The following is a 24043-nucleotide window of genomic DNA, read 5'->3' on the forward strand; positions in this document are numbered from 1 at the left end:
GCTACACCTCACTCTTTTCTCACTTTAAGAAACTTCCCTTCCCGGCTGCCGCCACGAGTCCCTCTTCCTCTTCTTTACCGCCCTCTCTCTCTACCTCTCAGTCGAGTAGTCTGGCTGTTGGGTTTTCTGTGGATCGTCGTGCGGAGAGACTCCCCAGAGCCATGCCCGAGGTAGTGGATACATGCTCCTTGGCCTCTCCGGCTTCGATCTGCCGAACCAAGCACCTGCACCTGCGCTGCAGCGTCGACTTTACCCGCCGGGTGCTCACCGGCACCGCCGCGCTCACCGTGCAGTCTCAGGAGGACAATCTGCGAAGCCTGGTACGGTGGGACGCGCGCCCAGTGCCCGCTTCTCCCCGACCGCCCGCTTCTCGTCCCTCACCCCGCTGCTGCCCCTTCCTAGCCTAACGTTCGGGTCTGCCCGGCGCATCCCTCGGTGCCCCTCCTCAGCCCACAACTCATTATTCCGCACCTCCCTTTCAGCCCTCACTCATTTCTCAGCCTTCCCTTCCTCGCTCCCCACTCACCCTCTATCACCTCCTCCCAGTCCCACCTCTGTCTTTGCATCCCTCCGTCACCCGCTACATATACCTCAATATACCTGTGTCTCCTGCACCCCACTCCCCAGGCGCCCCTCCCCAGTCCCGAGCACATCCTAGCGCCGCATCCATGTCCTGCTCTCATCCTGCGTTCAGGCTTCATTTTAGCCGAATCCTCCCTCCCCCGCTATCCTGGTTCCCAGCGCTAAGCCCCCTGTGTCCTCCTCATTTCCTCGGCCTGCAGCCCAGAACTCTCTCCTCAGGCCCCAAATTTCTTCCAGTCCCCAGCGCACCTTCCCCAAGGCCATAGTCTCATCTAAGTCTCAGAGCCTCTGCCCTGCCGATGTTGATCTGACCCTTTCCTCCCAGGCACCTTATTTCAACCTGCGCTTCTGCAGGATAGGACCGATCGACCCATGGGAGTCTTCCCTCAGCCCCTCTACCAGTCATTCTCAAACCCCGTAGGTTTGAGACCCCCTCCCTACCCCCTGCTTGGATACTTCCAGTCTCAGCTAACTCTAGATACAGCTCTTTTTCTTCAGGGTCATGATTCTTACCACCCTTCTCTTCAAATAATGTAATGACGGGTGGACCATTCAGGCTTTCTAAGCATATCTCAATACAATGTATTATAGTTGGTTCCAAGGAGCGAGGAATTACTGCGCTTCTTAGAAAGTAATATGCTTCTACAACATCGCTAAACCACTTCAGTAATGAAAAACTTGTTTAGATTTATGGAATGTTATTAAATTATTTTATCTGTACAACATAACCTGTTTTCAGTGTTCTTACTCAAAGTGATAGTATTTGGATTGTACCTCTCACCTGAAGAATTTCATAAGTGAGCATTTTGGAAATAAGAGGGACAAAAAAAGACCAGCGACAGTGTATTGTGCATAGAGTATTGTGATATCTCCTTAAGAACGACATTAAGCAACCTGATCACTGAATGTTGTAGGCTTGATGGTGGGAAATCAGTGGGGTCAATTAATTGGGCATAATAATAAATTTAGATAAGAATTGGTGGTTCTCATGACTTCTGTTTGTGTCATAGGTGTATATTTTGAGTTCATTAATGTGAACGAATAGAGCAGGTAACCTACTCTTTGTCCTTTAACATCTTGCTAGACTAATTCTGATTTGAAAAGTAGGTTGACTCCCCTCTGTATAGATATTTAGTCACCAAAAGTACTACAAGGAAGAAAGTAAGGTATTACAAGCAAGACGATAACTACTTCCCTGTAGGTTGTACTTTGGTCTGCTTGAAGTACCATGCTATCTTTTATTGCAGGCAGCTTTTCCCTTGCAGGATTGGCTGAAGTCCCGTCTCAATGAGATTTCCCTTTTTATTAAAAGAAAGTAGATTTTGATAGTTTATCACTACTTACTATGACCTTGCACTCTCACCTGTTTTGTACAAATAAAGGTTGAACTCATCCTTGAGGAAGCAAGAGACAGAATGCCTAAATTTTGAAAAGAATGTACCTTCAGTGTTCCAGCCTCAAAGCTGCCCATTGTTTTTGCATTCCCCAAATCTGAGAGGAGACTTTTAAATCATGATGTCTGGTTGGCATGTCTGTTTAGTAAATTGGAGCCTAGCGTGATAATAATGTTAGGTTTTATACAAGGAAGGCTACTTGTGGTGACATCTGTTTATAATCGTTTGCTTATTTATAGTGGCAACTTGAGGCCAAGAGTTCGGTATTACTTCTTCAAACTCAGCTTCTTTCCTCCACTAGATTACAGTCTCTTGAAGGTAGGCCTGTGTTTCATGGCTCTTTGTATCATGTTCTTAGTATAGCACCTGCCATGTAGAGGGCACTCAAAAGTTTGATGAACCAATAGCAGAATTCAATTTGAGTGCCGTGCCTAAGCCTTATATGGGCCACACTAGTAATAGTGCTAACTGTATCTTGGAGGTGAGAGGACCCAGTGGCAGTGCTTGCTGAGGACATCAAGTGTCCTTGCTCTCTCCATTCTTGGAGTCCTTGATGCTGGGAATGTTGAAGGAGCTCTACTAGGACTAAATCCCAGCTTTTCTAAAAATCCTTTTGAAGTTCTGGGTTATTTGTGCTCAAGTTCAGTGTTCATTTGTGCTAACTTCCAAGCATTTATTTCTTTTATTGAAATTTTCACCTTTTTTAGGTGTTCTCTCAGCTGGTGACTCAAAGAGGTTTTAATATCTTGGCCAAGATCATATACTAGTAAGTGGCAGAAGCCAGGAAGTGAACACAGATCTTTCTGACTGCAAACCCTCGGGTCTTCACTAAGTAAATGGCTGAGCTGGGAACCAAATCAAGGTGTTGTTTTGGTTTGGGTTTTAACAATAACCCCATTTTTTTTTTCATTATGGCACCCTGCAAATAACACGTAGAAAATGTATATAGAGACATAATACTGAGGCCTAAAGCTTTTTAATTTAAGCGATGCATTGTCACAGAAAATGAGTCCACTTAAAACAACGTATACAGTATAATGAAATTAAAAACAATTTAAGAATTTGGAGGAAGAGAGGATAAGGATAGAGAAAATCAAACACATGGCCTAAGGGCCTAGGAAAAAAGAAGCGGGTTGTGAGGTTTACGGGGAGCTTCCCAGCAGCCTGTGCAAAAAGGGAATTAGTTATAACATGGCAATTAGCCAGCTGCTTAGAAGTAGAACTCTTTTTTGGGGTGTTATTCAGTGAGGATACTGTGAGATATAGTAAATTATATCCCTGGTAACTTCCTACTGTTGGTAGGTCTGTTTCTTATAACTACATGTGGTATCTCGGCCTTACATATATAGTGGGTGTTCAGTAAAACTTTGTTGAAAAGTACTAGTTCCAACTTTTCAACCACCCAGTTTCCTTTTATTTTTCTATTACTCTTTTTGATCAATTGTTTAACAACATTTATTAGTGAAATTTGAAGGTGAATTTCTTAAGTAATTTGAGAATGATATTTGTCAGACTTGGCAATACACGGCTTAAACACTGCATTTTCTCTTTTCTCTTGGCTCAGGACTTGCTTCATGCATTCATTGATGCCTACGATTTTTTCAGGCACTGTGCTAAACTCTGGGAATGCAAGCCTACGTAACATTCTGTGTCTTAGGAACCCTCAGTCTCGTAGAAAACATACCATTCTAATGTGGTACAGTAAATGCTATAGGAGAGATGTGGACTGACTGCTATAATAAGTACTGAGGATATGAAAAAGATTTCAAAAAATAGTCATGACAATAATCTGGCTCTTCTGATTCTGATTAGATTTGAAACGTTTAGGCAATACAGATAATCAAATATGTCCCTCTGGGAAATGAGCCAGTTGATTCATCCTTATGGTTATAAAAGCAGAATAAACACGAGTAGTTATAGACATAGATATTCTAATCAAGTTTTTAAAATAAGTCAGATAGCCAGAAATAGATACTGGAATATGAAGGGACAAAGGAGTAACCCTATTCTTAATAAGATATAAACCTAATAAAACTAAATATTCTGAATATGCAAGTGCAAGAAGATAAGTCAGTTCTACTAATACAGAGTAGCAATTGTTGAGGTACCCCTGAAAGAAAGTAACCCAAAAGGAATAATTACCTATTAACAGATGACACCCCTAACAAATTCAGCTGCTTTAAAAAAAAAAAAAAGCCAAACCAGAATGGAGATTTCCTTCCACCTAAATATTGTTGACTCTAGAGAGGTAGGAATCAAATTAATGATTGTTCTTATGACTTTTCCTGAGCTTATCATGCAATGAACTAGCCTGAAAGAGAGGCAAGCCTTCTAACTCCACATGCTATTGCTGGCCAGATTTCAGTAGAAAGATGCCAGAGGTAGGGAGATCAGATCGCAGGCAGTTCTAAGGCAGGGTCTGACCCAGAGTGGTGGTAGAAGGAAAGAGAAGAAAGTATGAGGACAGTGTGAAAGAAAACTGTGTTAATTGGCTATGGGGGCTTGGGCAGTGGGATCAATTGTAGATTATTTGAATGTCTCAAACCTTAGGTACCTTGTGGATTCTGTTAACAGAGAAATCAAGGGAGAGAATGGATTAGGGGACATAAGGGTGGCTTCATTTTTGGAATTTTTAGAAGCCCATTGAATATGAGGCCATATTTCCCTTGGAAATGTCAAGCAGGCAACTAAGAGAGATCCAGCGGCAGTCCTGGGGGAAGGGATACCGACCAACTGTAGAAATAGACAGTAGTCATCAGCACAGAGGAATTGGTTGGTGATGTGGGATGAGCGAGAACTAGGGAGTGTGTCCAATATGGCAAGAAAATCAAGGGATCCAGGGATGCTTGATGGCTCAGTTGGTTAAGCAGCTGCCTTCAGCTTAAGTCAAGATCCCAGGGTCCTGGGATCCAGCCCCACGTAGGGGGCTCCCTGCCCAGCAGGGAGCCTGCTTCTCCCTGCCCCTCCCACTGCTCTTGCTATCTCTCAAATAAATAAATAAAATCTTTTTCAAAAAAATCAAGGGGTCGAGGCTAGAACATTGGGACAGATCCATTTTTAGGAGCTAGAAAGGACGGGGAAGAAACAGCATTAGACGAGTAAGAAAACCGTTTATGTGTAAAGTCAAAAAAGCCAAGGAAAGGACTTCAAATAGATGATGTGGCCCATAAGAGGTCCAGATTACTGGACAGAGGTCCAGATTACTGAGCGGACAGAGGTCCAGATTACTGAGCAGAAAAGACCTCTTGATCAGGAGGCTTGCCCTGCCCTTTCAGGAGCAGAGGAGTTGCAAGCCAGACTGAAGAGAGGGAAGGAGGAGAGATTGATGAGGAAGTGGAAATAGCAGCCACAGGTTGCCCATGGAGTCTAAGAAAGGGAGGAGACAAATGAATAGTTATCAGGGCAGAAGGATCAGGAGAAGTTTTAAACATAACATGGTAGACTTGTTTAGGTTGTTCAGAAACAGTCTTGTGGCATAGGAAGGTTGAAGATTCTAGAACAAGAGATTAGTTGAGAGATAGTGAAAGGTATGGTCTCTAGGGCCCAGAGGATTAGGGGGCTGGAGAACACTCAGAGGCTTGTTGCCTCTCCTTTCCTGCCCAGAGCAGTTGTCCCAAATGGGCCACGGCAAGTAGATAGGCTCTCTCAGTCCTGTGTAGATCATTCAGTTGGACTTGCCACACCAGGTTGGGCTCTTTCGATATACAGAACGGCGATGTACAGCCTGCTTATTTGCCTAACAAGTGCCAAGATTTGTTTTAAATTTCGGATATATGAAATTACATAGGAGCTGGACTATATGAATTCCAGGAAGAAATATATGGTAAGATACATCGAGGAGTCATGGTGAAACTTAAGCTATAGATGATTTTTTTTTTTTTTTTTTGGTAGCAGAGAAGTTAAGTTTTAGGAGACGGGGCAAAGGCATTTTAACTTAGATTTGACTTGCACTTAAAATGTAAATTTGTGTGACTATCCCAGAATTACCTAACAATATGTATATGCAAACTTTAGAAAGAAGAATCTTTCAGGAAGCTTAGAGTCCCAAGAGACAGGACCTACGCTAACTTTTGACTCCTTTAATTCCCGTAATTTTACTCTATTTTACTCCCTATGAGCAACTAGTTCTATAGGTTAACTATAATGATTACAGTATAGAACTAGTTCTGTCCTGTTCTCTGGTGTATATTAAACAATTTTCTTATCATTTAAAAATACTAACTTAATTCTAGACTTTGGATACAAAGGACCTCATGATAGAAAAAGTGGTCATCAACGGACAAGAAGTCAAATATACTCTTGGAGAAAAACAAAGTTACAAAGGATCACCGATGGAAATCTCTCTTCCTATTGCTCTGAGCAAGTATGAATGTTATCCTTATCTTTTATATAGCTAAATAATGGAGAAAAATGTTTTTAATTTAGACAATTTTCCTTTCCTATTTCTAGTTTGTGTGTATGTAGTAATTGGTGTTCTTACTGATCTGCTGTTCAGATTAAAGCTTGTAGTGAAAATTATATGTTCTTAAGACTCTAAAGAAATTCATTGTATAAAATACTCAAGAATAGAACTTTTGATAACTATTACTTCTTTACTGATCATGGGAGTGGTCTAGAGTGATGATGGGTGCATGCCATCTTAAGGAGGCATTTCAGGATGACCTGGGCATATATCCCACTCCTTGATAAATTGGGAAGGGGAAAAAGGGTGGAAAACCATTGGCCTAAAACAAGGGTGATTGACCCCACCTTTCAGTGGCCAATGTTTTCATGCCTCTCGTGCTGTTTAAGAAAGAGAAGGGCAGGGCGCTTGGGTGGCTCAGTCTGTTAGGCATCTGCCTTCAGCTCAGATCATGATCCCAGGGTCCTGGGATTGAGCCCCACGTGGGGCTCCCTGCTCACTGGGGAGCCTGCTTCTCCCTCTCCCTCTGTCCTTACCCCTGCTCATGCTCACTCTCTATCTCAAATAAAATAAATAAAATCTTTAAAAAAAAGAAAAAGAAGGGAAACACCCGCACGTAACTTGTGAGATAGCTATCATGGACCCCATTCTACAGATCAAGAACGATGGCACAGAGCGGTCAAGCAATCTGCCCCAGTTCACAGCACTACCAGTAGGTGGCAGAGGCAGGACTCACACCCCGGCGCGCCCCTGGTCTCCAGAGCTCTTGCTATTTCCTCATTATCAGTACTGCTCAAACTATCTGGGGTGAAGAACAAGTTCTTGTTATTTCCAGTCTGTCACAAACTGATTCTTTTATAAAATGCCATACAAATGAATTACTAGGAAGAAGAGATTAAAAGCAAGCACACGTTTTTGATCCCTAGATTCAACAGACGTAAAAGTGACTCTACAAGTTTCTAAAGGCTTACTCTCCATTTCTTGACTTGTCCAGTAACCATTTGCAGACCAGCACTGCTCGGTGTCATCCTCTGGCACCCACTGGCTGTGTGGTAGTCAAACTTCCAAAATTATTTCTTCCACTTTCCCACTATCATGAAAGATTGCAAGATACCACAGGTGCAAAGTGCGTGACACACAGTGGTGTATTCAATGAATATTAGTCCCTATTATGTCTTCCTAAGCACTTGGCGTGGTAGAGTGGAAGGGATCCAGAGGCAGGCATTCAGGTAAGAACTGGGGACGCAGCATTCCTAGAGCTTACTCTCCATCAGTAACAAGACCTTATAAAATATCATTTGTATTATTTAGACTGTGCATTATGAATTCAAACTTTAGTTAGATTAAATTATACTCTACTAATATATTTGTTTGTTGCATACAGAAATCAAGAAGTCGTTATAGAAATTTCTTTTGAGACGTCTCCAAAATCTTCGGCTCTTCAGTGGCTCACTCCTGAACAAACTTCTGGGAAGGAACACCCATATCTCTTTAGTCAGTGCCAGGTAAAAAAGGTTCTGGAATGATTTATTATACAAAAAATTCCCAGCACATTCTGTTTACTGAAGTAAACTGGACAGTGGTCTTATGGATACTCAGGTCTTACCTAAGATAGTATTTTAATTTATGTTATAAAAATGATATATATTTTCATTGCTATCTCATTATTAACATGTTCATGTATCACTTTTTTTTAAATTTTTTATTGTTATGTTAATCACCATATATTACATAATTTGTTTTGGTGTAGTGTTCCATGATTCATTGTTTGTTCATAACACCCAGTGCTCCATGCAGAACGTGCCCTCTTTAATACCCATCACCAGGCTAACCCATCCCCCTACCCTCCTCCCCTCATGTATCACTTTTAAAAAGAAAGTCCCTTCAATTTGAAATCATGTCCACTTAAGTGGACTGTCTAGGTCATATTTATATTTATATTCCTAGCACCTAGCATAGAACTTGGCAGTCTTGAGTGGACACTCAAGAACTGGTTATAAAATAGAAAGGAAAAATTAATAAGACAAAAGTAATAGGTACTGGTTATGAAAAATGTTAACAGTAAAGAAGTGGAGGGCACCTGGGTGGCTCAGTTGGTTAAGTGACTGCCTGCTTCTCCTTCTGGCCCTCCCCCCTTCCCCCCCCACTCTCTGTCTCTTAAATAAATAAGCAAAATCTTAAAAAAAAAAAAAAAGTAAAGAAATGGAAAGTGAAAGATCAGATTTTTCAGTCTTCTCCAGGTACCATTGCCCAGAAGTAACCACCACTGAGTTAGGTGTGCAACCATTCCAGATTTTCCTTATACTTTTACAAATGTATATGTTATGTAAACATATTAAATGACCTTTAAAATGATACGATTTAAACTATTTCTGTTTTCTGTTTAAAAACTAAGAATAAAGAATCCTATCAGTAGAGACAATCTGTCACAAGCCTAATACATATCAAACTATCTTCTGAAAGAGAAAAAACTAATTCCGTTAGTAATTAAATAATTTACAATTAAAGGAACTCATTTCATTAAACACTTACTGTATTTTCCAACATTATATTAGATACTTTGCACATTTAATCCTCTCAGTATTCCTAAGTAATAGATACTACCTTAGGCTTAAATTTAAATACAAGTCTAGATGGTATTGAGAAAGACCGTTCTTTCTCCTTCCTTTTCTTCTTACTTTTTACTTTGAAAGTTTCCTGCAAGATTGGAATGTCAAGCCTCTAGCAACACTCCCCAAACTGTTTTCCTCAGAACATCTAATGGGCTTCCCATTAGATGTTAATAACTAACCAGAGCAAGATAGTTTCCTGTTAAAACAAGTGTAAGAATTCAAACAGGTTTCTTTATTGTAGGCCTTTTCAGAGTCTCCAGGAGGCTAATGTTCCAAATGAACGGGGATGTAGTATGCATGGTTCTCAATTTTCTTTCATTAAAGAGACTTTTTGCTCAGGATCCCTACCAGCATCACTGAGTACTGCTGTTACTCAGAGCAGATAGTAGGAGACGATGCTTAACATTGCTTCATGCTTCAACTGAAATCTGAGGATTGACCATACATTAAAATGGGAAATCAGACTTTTCTATCCGCGATTTGAAAAAAAGGGAGACATATTTTTAAAAAGAATGTGTCAAAGGGCAGTGCTGCAATTTTAATAATTTCTTAATGACTTGATTTATAAGAAAGGGGAATAGCTTTTTCTTTTTCCCTCCGCCCTTCCAGGCCATCCACTGCAGAGCAATTCTTCCTTGCCAGGATACTCCTTCTGTGAAATTAACCTACAGTGCAGAGGTAAGTATCACAAATTATTAACTGAATTAAATGACTCATATAAGTAAATGATAAGCAGAGTTAATAACTGGATTTTTATAGTTAGTAATATTTTACTTAATTAACTTCTACATGAAATATATAACAAAGAAGATGTGGACCTTATTTTGCATCTGTTTTCTAAAAATTTTATTTTTAAGTAATCTCTACACCCAACGTGGGGCTTGAACTTACAGCCCTGAGATCAAGAGTCACATGCTCCAGCGATTGAGCCAGCCAGGTGACCCTGCATCTCTCTTTTAAAGGCAATTTTGAACATAAGTGTAATAAAAGGAAATGGGTACTATTCTGATTTTAAAAGGAATTCAGAATAGCGGACCTCAAAACAAGAATTTGGGGAAAACATCTTTTAACTTCAAAAAATTAACATTTGCAGGATTAAAGTTTCTAGAAATGCTCTCTATAGCCACGTGAACCTCTATCTCGGTCCCCTAACAGGCATAGTTTGCAGACTTATCTGACTACATTTCCACCTGATTCCTGTTGTAGGTACTGCTAATTCTTTTACAAAAAGGACTATAATAATAAATAAGTACTAACTAACTAACTAAGTAATACTAAAGACATACATACCTACCTATGTACATACTAGGTCCCAGGCCAGACCTACTCAGACCAAGCAAATAGAATTGAAGACCAACCTGTCTTTATGGGGGCTTCTTGATCTGAGATCATCCCACAACTGAACCACACCTAGTATGTCTAGTGCTATAGAACACCATATACTTGGAGACAAAGAATCCCAGGTTTTGGACTCTTCTCTACCACTTACTAACTGCATGACCTGGGGCAAGTCTTATGACCTCAAAACCCTGAATTGTCTCATCTGTATAACACATCACCACCTAAATAAAGGGAAGAAGCAGAACTAAATTATTTCCCGAGGCTTTTTAGCTTTAGATTTATGGTTGTTGTAGCACTGGTTTTGGAGGTTCTGATTCTGTGTCTGCCTCAGAAATAGCTTTAAATACTGGGCCAGGCAAGAAGAATATGAAAATCTAGAACTTCACGGGATGTATGTTTGCTAGATCATTAATATTGAAGGGATAGTCCTTGATTCTAGCATTCATTAGAAATAAAATTTTCAGAATCATGGAGCTTGGGTGCACATTCAAGTGACCATAAGGGGGCTCCCTGCTGAGCGGGGAGCCTGCTTCTCCCTCTGCCCTTCCTTCCACTGTGGTCTCTCTCTCTCTCTTGCTTTCTCTCTCAAATAAATAAATGAAATCTTTAAAAAAAATTTTTTTTTAAATGACCATAAGGTTTGCCCCATCAGCATCTTTTCCACACAAATTCCCAGACAAAATATTTCATAGTTTTGGGCAATAACTCTTAGTTTCTCACAATCATGACCCTTAAAAAGCTCTTTGATTTGTAACTCCAAGTGTATGGTTTAAATATAAAACTGTTCAAAACTGTATTCTCTGTCCTAAAGTGAGTATACCTTGTGAATCTGTTCTGAGGGTGTGAAGGAAGACAGGGGTGGCTAGCCCTGCCAGGAAGGTTGCTGGGCTCTTCTTCTGTACTTATTCTTTGCAGCAGTCCTATGAGGAATTACCCTTGTTTGATGGGGAAACTGAGGCTTAGGGAGATTATTTTCCCAAGTCCATGCAGTTAGTAAGTAGCAGAGCTGGAATTCTAATCTAGTTTCTACCAAATGCTCTTAACATGGATGGATGAATGGATAGATACCTCACATTCATTTTTAAAGAAGCCGGTTTTATATATCACTAATTTTATTTATAAACCTGGTATGTCCAGACTTACTGGGCTCATTGTCTATTACACATGCAGTTTAAGATACATAGACTCTTTTCTTTAGAACTGGAAATGACTTCTCTTCTTGATTAGGTATCTGTTCCTAAAGAATTGGTGGCACTTATGAGTGCCATTCGTGATGGAGAAGCACCTGACCCAGAAGACCTGAGCAGGAAAATATATAAATTCAGCCAAAAAGTAAGATCTGAGGGCCTCTTTTTTTGTTTTAATTGCTGGTGAACTGTAAATAGCTTTTATCCATCCAGAGAGTAAAATTGCTTTTGAAATATTTCAGAATTTCAAAAGCAGCTTCTGTCTTTTGTGTTCTTCATTTCTTTTGTGCTTGTAAAGTGTTGGGCTCTATTTACAGAGCTGGACTAAAGAAAGGGGTTGCTGGATAAGCAAAGTAGGGAGTGTGGCCTGATCCCATTCTCCCTCATCTCAGTTAGCAGCAGGTTTTCTGTTGTTTTAAGTTACACTTTTATCCACCCTCCTACCACAGTGCAGGCCTGTGGTTATTTAGTGTTTACCAATGGAAGAGCTATATTAGACCCCCCCCCCAAAAAAAACCAACTCTGTTACAGTCCTTAAGGTTAAAATTCCTATGTAGCTGGTAATTTGACTTGTATCTTTGACCTTTAATGAATTGCGTGTGTTTATGCATGCTTTTTTTTTTTTTTTAATTGACCTTCTAAAGAGAACATGTAATTGAACCACAGTGGACAATTTTGCTCCCACCCCAGCATCTGGGATTCCAAGCTCCTGAACCTTCAGCATCCTCTTATTGCTGGATTATTTTATATGTCTCTCAAATATACCAGGATTGTCTTAAAAAAAAAGGAAGTAAAAAATTGTTTTACATCAAGGAAAAAACTGAAAAGCTTAAGAAAAAAAGCAGAGTTCCTTCTTACAGGTTAATTTCTGAGAAATGCTTGAAATGGACCCAGTAATATTATGTGCAGTCATGTCTTTCACATTTTAGACGCTGTCTTTCCTAGTAAAATAAAAGAGAAATAGATGTTTTGAAATGTTTTACATCACAATTTTGAACTATTTGACCCCCTAAAAATGAGACCGGTGAGATTTGAAAAGGAATTTACTTACTTTTAAATATGAATTATCTTACTCTGTAACATTTCTAAGTACTAATTTGAGCATGTGTGTGTGTTGTTTTTTTTTTTTGCCCCTTTAGGTGCCCATCCCCTGCTACTTGATTGCTTTAGTTGTTGGAGCTTTAGAAAGCAGGTGAGCTTTTGAACAAATTTTGAGGTTTACGAAAAGATTAAACTTCAAGTATCTTGAACCTCTGGCAAGATTAACTAGTAGCTCATTTGTGCACGTCTCAAGATACCAAACTGACAGCTCTGGAAAAATTCAAATCTAATTATAAAATGTAAATAACAATGAATTTTAAATGAAAAAGTCTTTACCAGTCACCCTTCAGATTTTCTAGGTATTGCAGAATAAGCATACTCTCGCCTTTAGAGATCTGGATTCCAGTATAAGTTTGAACTAGTCACTTCTCATAACTTCCATTTCCTCATCCTTGAAATTGTAATATTTCCCTTTTCCCTAAACAAGTGAGGTAAAATATGTTAAAGCACTTGGACACCTATAAATATTACAGAAATAAAAGATATTTTATTGAAATTTTACCAAGAGCTAGGGAGGCCTTCCTTCTTAATTTTTTATTAAGTCTTATTTCTAAACAGCTGAAAGTTAAGAATATCCATAGTTGTCACATTCTTTAAATTGCCAGAAACGTGGACAAGATCGAGAAGTCAGGTAAACTCAGATTCCAGGTCCAGCTCCAAGCAGTTACTATCCCCATTCTTGGGCAGCTCACCTCTTGAGTTTCCTTTTCTTCACCTAAAAACTAGAAAGAACAGTCTGTACTTCAAAGGATTTTTGTGAGGATTAACCGACCCAATATAGGTAAAGCTCCTGGCCTACAGGAAACACTCACTAAATGATAATTCTAGTAATTGTCACAGCGCTGACCATTACAAGGGCTTATTGTGTGCCGACCCCAGTGCGTTATGGCACAGAACCCCCGCAACTCTGTGGAGTAGATGTGATTGTTTTTCCCATCTTACCAATAAAGAAACTGATGCTCGGTGAGTATTAATAACTGCTTCCGGGTCACGCAGCTAGGAAGTGCCAGGGCCAGGACCCAGATCTAGGCTGTCTGACTTTGCAGCCCGTGGGGCCAAGACATGCTGGGTGGGATGCAACAGCCGTTAACCACACAGGGCCTGCAATGTGCTGGGAGTGTGAAATACACAGTAGATTTCTAAACACCTAGTATGAAAAAAAGAATGTCAAATATTTCATCGATAATTTTTATGTTGATTACATCTTGAAATGATACTACTTTGGATATATTGGGTTAAACAAACTGTATTGTTAAAATTGATTTCATATGCTTCCATTTTGCTTTTTTCAGTTGTGACCACTAGGCAATTTAAAATTACATATGCAGCTCATATCTGTGGCTCTCATTAAATTTGTCGGATTAATGCGGGTTACCATTGCTACCCGGTGTGGTCTAGAGACCAATAATAGCTTTGGCATCACCTGGGAGTTGGTTAGAAATGCAAATTCTTGGGCCCTTTCCCAGAGCAACTAAATCAAAATTTGCATATGAACAAGCCCCCCAGATCATCTGTATGCACATTAAAGTTTGAGAAGCAACTGCTCTAGAATCTACCGCCTCTCTGGGGCAGGACACCCTGGTGAAATCTTGTATGGGGTTTGGTGCACATAAAATTTTTAGGATGAAATTTAAATGAAAAAAATATTTTGTGTTTTAGTCCTATGTAAGTGATATATAGTTCTATTTGTTTTTTCTTTTTTTTAAATTGTGGCTAAAAACCCCACAAAATTTACCATCTTAACCATTTTTACAGGTACAGTTCAGTAGTCAGTAGTGTTCAGTATATCCACATTGTTGTGAAACAGATTTTCAGAACTGTTTCATTTTGCAAAACTGAACCTCTATACCCCTTAAACAACAACTCCCATTTCCACCTCCCTCCAGCCCTAGGTAACCACCATTCTCCTCTCTGTTTCTATGAGTTTGAACACTGTAGAGACCTCCTAAGTGGAATCAGAAAGTATTTGTTCTTTTGTAACTGGCTTGGTTAACTCAGCATGATGTGCTCAAGGTTCAGCCATGTTCTAGCACGTGACAGGATTTCCTTCTTTTTCTGTTTGTTTCTTCTTCTATGAGTGTTCAACATTTAAGTGCATAACAAATAACCTCTTACTGAGCCATGACTGGGTTTCTATAGTTGTAAGATTGTGAGAGGAAACTAGATCCCCAAAGTTCTTACCAGAGCCAGTAAGCTAATCTTTGGGGGCATTGTAAATAACAATGAATTTTAAATGAAAAAGTCTTTACCAGTCACCCTTCAGATTTTGTCTCTGTTTTCATTTGGCCCAGACGGGGCCTCCTTATAGAGCTGCCTATTTATTGGCGTGCATACAAGGGGATTGTATCTTAGAGAAGGCATTAAACCTCCCCTCCTCTCCAAAAGCACGTGGTAAAGCATACTACTACTGTCAGGATGTGTATACAGTACTTTTACAGTACTTTAGCTCTTTCCTAGAACCAAGTAAGTAATGTGTCTTGAACTTCATTTTTATTAAGCCTTTTAATTTTGCAGGCAAATTGGCCCAAGAACATTGGTTTGGTCTGAGAAAGAGCAGGTGGAAAAGTCTGCTTATGAATTTTCTGAGGTTGGTCATATAGTTACCCTTTTTAATAATCCTGGTAGACAATAGATTTAAGACTTTTAGTATGAAATGTGATGGTGTTAAGTGATATGGTAAGAGAATCAAATATCTCTTACTCTGTGTGGATTTGCAGTTGCTACTTTTTTTGCATCAGTATCATTTAAAATGAGCATCCTTAACTCATAACCTCTGTAGAAAGCAATATGTACTTTGAAGAAATTCATCATCGTAATGACTAAGACACGTAAATATATATGCACTCATTTTCCAGACTGAGTCTATGCTTAAAATTGCGGAAGATCTGGGAGGACCGTACGTATGGGGGCAATATGACCTATTAGTCCTGCCGCCGTCCTTCCCTTACGGTGGCATGGAGAATCCTTGCCTCACGTTCGTAACCCCCACTCTGCTGGTAAGTGTGAGCATGTCTGCATGCACAGCTGAGTTCTCACACACACATGGCTGGGTGTGAAGAGCCTTAGGCTCCTGATCATCTATTGGTTTTAAACAATATTTTCTCTTATTTATATACCTCTTCTTCCTGATGTTATTGCTTATTACGGTCATTTTCATCATCTCATTTTTTCAAAAAGAAAATAAGTTGGCCATTAGGGAGACAAGAATATTATATTCAAGGTGTGTAGGGGCGTTGGGGGAGGGGAGGCGGCGTCATAGAAATATATGAACGAATTCTGTATGCAGACACAGACACTAGACCATTTATACTTGGCATATACTTGGCATGTATACGGGTCAAACAAAACAAAAACTCACTTTAGCATGTATAGGGAAGGATTAGGCCTACAGTATATAACTATAATTTATATGCCTTTGTGTGCTACTTTAAATCACTACGGACTTTTCTTAAATATGCTGTGGGTAATTAGGAGAGAATAAGGTGCATAAGGGAAATAAGAACAGATATAAAAAAATGGAAGGAGAAATGTTTCCTGGAAGTTGGAGATAGGTATACTGGCCTTCCTGGTCATGGAAAAATTCCCCAGATGAGGGAGAGAAGGAATCATGCTATTTTTTTAGTTGTGCATTTTTTGTTTTGTTTTCTCAATACATGCTTTGCTCTTGAACCCCTTTGAGTGTGACAGTGTAGAAATACAGTGCACTATTAATGCTGGAATACATCCTGATGTAGGCAGTCTTTTAAATATAGTCTATAATTTGAATACTAAGGTAATTTTCATCTTTTTTAGGCAGGAGACAAGTCACTCTCCAATGTAAGTTAAAATTTGTTATTGTGGTCTTACCCTCAAAGAACTATTAAGTCAGCTGATTTTTTTAAATATCCATTGTATTGTTATGTTGAAGATACGGTTATAAAAGATAACTTAGGGGTTGTTGTTATATTAACAGTAAGATTTAATAGATTTCATAACATTTTATGATCTGATCTCTTCAGATGTTTATGAAATATATTTTAATGGAGAGTTGTGTCCATTTAATATTTTCTAAATAATTTTTTGTTTCTAATTTTTTAAACCATACTTTTGTCTTTGGCTAAATGATGATTTGTTTGCTCAGCTAACTCCCTGAATATCTCAGCTGATGTTAAAAAAAAAATTGAACAATGTGGAAGTGAAAGAACTAGAATGCTTACTTACAGAGTTATTTTAGAGTAAGGCGATCAATTCTACCACTAATCCCTTCCACTATTTACTACACATCATTTCCACTTTAGGTTATTGCACATGAAATATCTCATAGTTGGACAGGAAATCTAGTGACCAACAAAACTTGGGACCACTTTTGGTAAGATTTTTTTATTATTAATGTTTCTTTATCGGTTCTTCTTATTAATTTCTTTCCCTGCCTCCCGCCCCTCTAAATTGTTTTGTGGCAGTATCTTGTTTTTGTCATCATCTCTTTGGTAGACAGTTTAAAAAAAAAAATTCCACAGCACTTGTCACACTGTCAGGTAGAGTAAGGGCATTCGGCCCATGCTTGTTACTTAGTTCCTGGTAGGGTCCCATTTTAATACATGGGCACGTAAAATGAGAACCATGGCTGGATTTTCCCTGCTGCCATCTGCTGGGCTGCGCTTCCCATTGTTCTGAATGGAATGCAGAGTAGCCAAATAGGCAATCTGCTTAAACTATAGTGTTCATGCTTTACAATTCTTTACTAAAGCCAAAAAGAAAATATCTTGATTAAATTGCTTGTTCCTTGCAGCTGTGTCACTGTTTTTTATTTACAAAAAATCTTTCTTCAGGTTAAACGAAGGGCATACTGTGTACTTGGAACGCCACATTTGTGGACGACTGTTTGGTGAAAAGTTCAGACATTTTCACGCACTGGGAGGATGGGGAGAACTACAGAATTCGGTAAGTGAGTCATGCTTTGAAAAGCATTTCTCCAAAGTTGAATAGGCATTTGAAAGTTTAGTTTGTAAACTAGCTTTCCTAAGTAGCAACAAGAAAGCCATGTTTACAGCTGTGAAAAATCAAGCAGATACTGGTATAATATTCTATTTTTTTTAAAGCTTTTATTTATTTATTTGAGAGAGAGTGTGTGGAGCAGCGGAGGGGAGGGGCAGAGGGAGAGAGAGAAAAACCCGAAGCAGACTCTGCTCTGAGCACAGAGCCCAACATGGGGCTCGAATCGAGGGCCCTGAGATCATGGCTTGAGCTGAAGCAAAAGAATTAGACACTTAATCAACTGAGCCACCCAGGCGCCCTGGTATAATACTCTATTGATACATACTAGTCATTATCCTGTGTAATGTCACGGTCATGATCAGTAGGACCTCATTGGGTCTTTGCAATTAATATAGTCATTTACTTAGTTGGAATTTTTCGTGCTCCCTCCTGAAGGCTGAATTTGCTGACCAGGCATTGAAACATTTTTCTAGTTTTTTATAAGAATAAAGTCTACTGCTGAGCAGGAACTATCACAGAACATGACACAAGTAGCCATTCCATTAACAGACTTACAGAAATTTGTGTTAACATACCCTACAATTTCTAGTCTCTCAGTTTAAGTTCTAGACTCCCCTAAAGTTATCCCTTTGAGTGTAGTAATACTTCCTTATTAGTTTGCTTGCATGCTAATAACAACATATTTGAATATTCATCTAATTTTGTGTCTTGCAGATAAAGACTTTTGGAGATACACATCCTTACACCAAACTTGTGGTCGATCTGACGAATGTAGACCCCGATGTAGCATATTCTTCAGTGCCCTACGAGAAGGGCTTTGCTTTACTCTTTTACCTTGAACAACTTCTTGGGGGCCCAGGCAAGTAGTTGGCATTTTCTGATTTTTTTTTTTTTTTTTTTTGAGGGCAATGTGAAGAATAAGGAAGCATTTTTAACTGTTGTTTTTGCTCCATTTTATTCTTCTGGTTCATTCTGTGTGTAGCTGCTGAAGAAAATCTGTATCATCTTCTAATGTGACCTCTCTACTTCAAACCTTGAATATGCTGAATTCAAAATTGTGTTGCATAACTTTAAAGAAAACTCATCAGTATTTTAAAAATTAGGAAAATAGTATGTACTCAATGAAAAAAAATTCTGTAGTACAGAAGTTTCTAAGAGTAACAAGTGAGAGTCCCTCAGCCCCTTTCCACTCCCCAGGTAACCACGGTCAGCAGTTTGGTGTTTATGGTTCCAGATCTTTTGCTAAATATAAATGAACAAACAGACAAATAAATATATTTTAATTACAGAAAATAGATCACTGGGGCACCTGGGTGGCCCAATAGGTTAAGCGTCTGCCTTCGGCTCTGGTCATGATCCCAGGGTCCTGGGATTGAGTCCCTCATTGGGCTCCCTGCTAGGTGGGGAGCCTGCTTCTCCCTCTCCCCTGCTCATGCTCGCTCTCTCTCTCTCTCAAATAAATAAAATCTTAAAAAAAGAAAAGAAAATGGATCATTTTTACATGTATAAAATTTGTTCTACCTTTGTCTTTTTTTTTAATTCAGCAGTGTTCCACAGACATCCTTCCATGTCAGAACATACAAATCTACCTTATGCTCTTTAATGCCACCAGAGTTGTCCATGATATAGATGTGCTGAACGTATGCAACCTTCCCCTTCTGATAGGTGTTGGGGTGTTCTCCTTTGTGGACTTTGAAGGCCCTCCCTCAACTGCACACATTCTGACTGTCACATCTTGTTCTCCTCCTCTTGGTCACACTAAGGCCATTGCTTTTAGAATTTGGGTTGTGGGTTCCTTCTCTGTTTCTTCATTGCGTTGTCCTCTTGTAATTCGGATTTCTCTTCTCCCTTCCACCAAATTACATATATGCTTCAAGGCCCAGCTTAAGTCCTACCTCCTGATTTGAACATTCTTTCACCACTAAAGCCCTTATTGGTTTCCCTATTCTCTAAAAGCTCTCTGTTCTCCATGGTCAAGAATACCATACCAAGCACCGAAAAAAATGTTAAGTAGTTACCTTTCCATCAATCAATTTTTTTTCCTCTTTTACTCTTAGAGGTTTTCCTAGGATTCCTAAAGGCTTATGTTGAGAAGTTTTCCTACAAGAGCATAACCACTGATGACTGGAAGGATTTCCTGTATTCCCACTTTAAAGATAAGGTTGGCTTTTTAAAAGCTTTCTTATTTTTTATGCCCAATGTACCTGTATTTAATGGCTATTTGTTAGGCTGATTTGAATTCCTTAATAGTATTGGTTTAGAATTTAAGACTCAACTTTCATGGTCCTTTTTCCTATGTAAAATGTGATCTCAACAACATGTGAATATTTCAGAGAGATCTGCAATAGTAGGTTTCAGAAGTGTATTTTTTTGTATGTATTTAATTTTCCTGCTTTATTGAACAGAATGCTTGTTAATATAAATTTATTTTAGGAAAGAGACTTAGAAGTTATCTTGTCAGTGTAGACAAAATTACAGATTTGAGGACCTAAAAGTCTGTTTTAGATTTATTTCCCCCCCCATTGGAGAAAGTTATTCCGTAGCAACCTCGGTGTTCTTCGTGTTCACAGGTTGATCTTCTCAATCAAGTTGACTGGACCACCTGGCTCTACTCTCCTGGAATGCCTCCTGTAAAACCCAAGTCGGTACTTCCTGCTAATGCGTCCCTTCTTACTCGCCAAAATCCTTGAGCCCGTCAAAATACCTAACAGGGTTTGAGGACTTCCTTAAGCTGGTCCTAGTTAGAGAGTAGACATAGTAGGTGTTTGACCCTTAACCCTGAGGAAGAAAAAAAAATTTCCATGATATTACAAATATAAATTCAATTAATTGCAAATCATTATGGAATGCCTCCTTTCAGCTGAAGGATGGTGATATAGAGAAGATATTTTCCTTTCTGTCAAAACCTCTGCAATAAGGAATACACCTTTTTTAAGTATTATGGTCATCATTACAGCAGTGTTCCAATCTGTCATCCCCATTTCCAGAGGAGGCACATTAGGCTTAGCGAGGTAAAGGTCTCCTGCCGAAGTTTGCACAGTAAGTAGTGAAGAGTTGAGATTCAAACCCTGGCAGGCTTTACCCCTCCGATATACTGCCCTTTAAACTAAATACTCTCCTCGAATCAGAGACCTAAACTCTGGTCCCCACACATCGTCATGTGAGGATGCTAACTACCACATGTTCCAGCCAGGATCATGCTGTTCCCCCCACCGGCGGTACTCTTTACCCAGGTCATTCCAATCTCAGCTCAAGAACCGCTTCCTCATGGAAGTATTCCTTGATCTCTCTGACCAAATCTGGTCCCCATTTAGGGTTTCCTGGTGCTGTGTATGGCCTCTTCATTGCTGTTACCACAGTAGTAATTTTAATTTGTGTGATTATTAAAGTCTTTCTCCTCCACGACACTGAAGCCCCATGAGAGCAGGGCTCTGATCTGGTTTTGCTCACTGCTTTTCTTAGGACCTTGCCGTAAGTAAGGGCTGCTTCCCTTCCCTGGGCTAATCCTTACCTAGTTCTTTTCATGACAATGAGAAGGAAGTTTCAGGACACCCAGGAAGAGATCAGCAGAGGTTTTGTATTGTCCTATTGTTCCTTATGAAATCAGTGCTAAGGAATGTTCTAGTTGAAGGTGATTTACTGCCTGAGCAGTTTACCACCTCTGATCCCATTTGGTCTCGGAGACAAACAAAAGGCTTTCTCTTCAGTCCACAGCCTGGCTACTTCACGAAGATTAACTGGCAGCTACTTCAGAGGAGGGCACTGCTTTAACCCCTTTATGATCTCCCCTAGGGCACAAACTCTCTTTCAGAGGTTCAGAGGTAACTTCTAATCAAAACTCATTTCATTTAGGGCACCTGGGTGGCTCAGTTGGTGAAGCAACTGCCTTCGGCTCAGGGCAACTGCCTTCGGCTCAGGTCATGATCCTGGAGTCCCAGGATCGAGTCCCACATCGGGCTCCCTGCTCAGCAGGGAGTCTGCTTTTCCCTCTGACCCTCTTCCCTCTCGTGCTCTCTGGCTCTCATTCTCTCTCTCTCAAATAAATAAATAAAATCTTAAAAAAAAAAAAAACTCATTTCATTTAGGCCCACAGGGGCAGGAACCCACTGTTCTCTAGAAACATTTACAGCAAGCAAGCATCATTTATGGACAAAGAGGGATGTTTTCCAAGAATTTTTGCACCTTATATAGTTTCTTCCATTGTTGTTACAAAAAAGAGGATTTATTTTCTAAGTTGAGAACACACAGATTTTAGTGCAGTTTTTGGCTTTAATGGTCAGAGTTTGTTATTTCCACTCTCTTCTGAAAAGAGAGGAACAAAATCATCACATGATTTCAGAGTCTCCCAAGGGTCTCCCGTGACACCATCATTTCCTGGTGTCTAAGACCGTGCCTGCCACGTAGGCATTCGCAGATTTGTTGGATGGTTTACAAAGTTGGAAGATTAGGTAGTTGGAACAACAGAATGTAAAATCCACAAAAGCAAGGACTTTGTGTTGTCATGAGCACCTAGAACTGTGCCTGCCACACAGCAAACCCTAAATGTGCCCACCTGAGTCCCAGCACCTTCAGTGGATGCTACTGAAGCATTTGACCATCTTTGCTGAGATGGTGAGGCATTCGCTCCGGAGGATAATCAGGTGTTTCATTAATTTGGTATCCACTTGGATTTCTAAGTTCTCAGATGACACCAGTGTATCTAAGTCAGGTAGATTTCCTATCTCCAACACTCTGGAGTTCTTTATCTTTCTACCTTTCTTTCTTTCCAGATTTTTATTTATTTATTTGAGAGAGAGTGAGCGAGAGAGAGAGCATGTGTACGGGCAGAGGGAGTAGAGTAGAGGTACGGGCAGAGGGAGAGGGAGAAGCAGATTCCCTATGGAGCAGGGAGCCCAATGTGGGACAGGCTGGATCCCAGGACTCTGGGATCATGACCTGAGCCGAAGGCAGACAAACGACTGAGCCACCCAGGCGCCCCCCCTGAGCTTTATTTAAAAAGAACTTTGAGGGGCGCCTGGGTGGCTCTCAGTTAAGCATCTGCCTTCGGCTCAGGTCATCATCTCAGAGTCCTGGGATTGAGCCCCGCATCGGGCTCCCTGCTCAGGGTGGAGCCTGCTTCTGCCCCTCCCCACTCTCATGCTGTCTCCCTCCTGCTCTCTCTCAGTCTCTCTCAAACGAATACATAAAGTCTTTAAAAAAAAAAAAAAAAAAAACTTTGTAAGTTAAGTATGTTCTGTAACTTCAACATTGCATTTATGGAAAAGCAGGTACATTTTTATGACATTTAATCTCTAGTATTTTTTCATCTTTGCAGTTATGATATGACGCTGACAAATGCTTGCATTGCCTTAAGTCAACGGTGGATGACTGTGAGTACTAATGTGTGATTTTGACTCCTTTTTGAATTGTACAAATATGTCTCTACTCAGGAAGGAGGTGGCAGGGACGGGAGCGGGAGGGTACTTTACTCACAAACTCATGTATTTGGAAAGGTCATTCAATAGCCAAGTTTGTCTGAAGTGGTAGTATACCAGCCCTCAATGTGTAAAGTTAAGTTTGGCTGGGGGAGCAAATAGATATTGGTGGTATTAGTTCTCATTTTCTTGCTTCTTTTCAAGTCTTAAAAAAGGTATGCAGAAATACTTGCATTTTCTCTTGCTTCTTTTCCTCATCAATCATTTGTAAGACACTGCTTCAAATACAGCCCTTACCCATACCAGGTCGATCTAAAATGATCTTAGGTGAGCGCTGGTACAACTGTTAGGGAAGAATGAAGGCCTTTCTGCTCTCTCAGTCAGAGTTAGTGTTGACATCTGTGGAACCTCCTAAAGAAGAGCTTCTTTGTGTATATCCTGAAATATAACCCTTAGAGAAACCAGAGTGCAGATGTGCCCTGGGTAATGCTTTCATGAAAAGTAACAGAAAATGTAGGAATAATCCTTGTAGGGGGAGAAAAGTAATTTTCTCTCTACCCTCTGAGTTCTCAGCTGTGACTTCTGTAATAAAAGGCAGATTACCAGGAGAAAAACAAATGTATTAATGTGTCTGTCTCATGCATACAGGGGAGAGGCCCACGGAAAAATGAGTAACTCAGAGGTGGCCCAGAATTCAGGATTAAATACCATTTCAGTAGGGAAAGAGAACTTTTAGGGGAAAATATTTTTAGGAAAGATAAATGGGCCCTTAGAAGAATAGATAGGAGGTATGATAGTGTGGGACAAAGTTCGTCTGGATGTGATGTCAGTTTTTTTTTTCCTTTCCCGCGATAAGAGTCAATCTTGCCTGACTGATGAAACTCCCAGGGGAGGGGATCTAGGACAGTTGGGTTCCTTTTGGGAGATCTGTCTTTAGGCAGTGAGTGCAGTTCAGAGAAAACCTCTCCTTGCCTTTCCTGTTTTTTAAGAGCCTGCAGCTAAAATAATCGATATTTTATTGATTTTAGATTTAGGC

General features: G+C 39.9%; 1 protein-coding gene across 2 annotated transcripts in view; it reads left to right on the forward strand.

Moving 5' to 3' along the window:
* Nucleotides 1-54: 54 nt before the first annotated feature.
* The window catches only part of LTA4H (leukotriene A4 hydrolase), a 33181-nt gene continuing 9192 nt past the window's right edge, over nt 55-24043 (forward strand). Inside the window, exons 1-15 of one of the 2 annotated variants that reach the window (XM_027592457.2) lie at nt 55-320; nt 6209-6339; nt 7763-7883; nt 9600-9668; nt 11559-11663; nt 12658-12710; nt 15134-15206; nt 15475-15615; nt 16412-16435; nt 16897-16967; nt 17428-17539; nt 18308-18452; nt 19651-19754; nt 20164-20234; nt 22908-22962. In XM_027592457.2, the coding sequence (XP_027448258.1) occupies nt 162-320; nt 6209-6339; nt 7763-7883; nt 9600-9668; nt 11559-11663; nt 12658-12710; nt 15134-15206; nt 15475-15615; nt 16412-16435; nt 16897-16967; nt 17428-17539; nt 18308-18452; nt 19651-19754; nt 20164-20234; nt 22908-22962 (1434 nt within the window). In that variant the 5' untranslated portion in view covers nt 55-161. The remainder of the gene's footprint in view (nt 321-6208; nt 6340-7762; nt 7884-9599; nt 9669-11558; nt 11664-12657; nt 12711-15133; nt 15207-15474; nt 15616-16411; nt 16436-16896; nt 16968-17427; nt 17540-18307; nt 18453-19650; nt 19755-20163; nt 20235-22907; nt 22963-24043) is intronic. The other variant, XM_027592458.2, reaches the window with a different exon arrangement.

The sequence above is a fragment of the Zalophus californianus genome, chromosome 9 (assembly GCF_009762305.2).
Source record: "Zalophus californianus isolate mZalCal1 chromosome 9, mZalCal1.pri.v2, whole genome shotgun sequence".
Classification (NCBI taxonomy): domain Eukaryota; kingdom Metazoa; phylum Chordata; class Mammalia; order Carnivora; family Otariidae; genus Zalophus; species Zalophus californianus.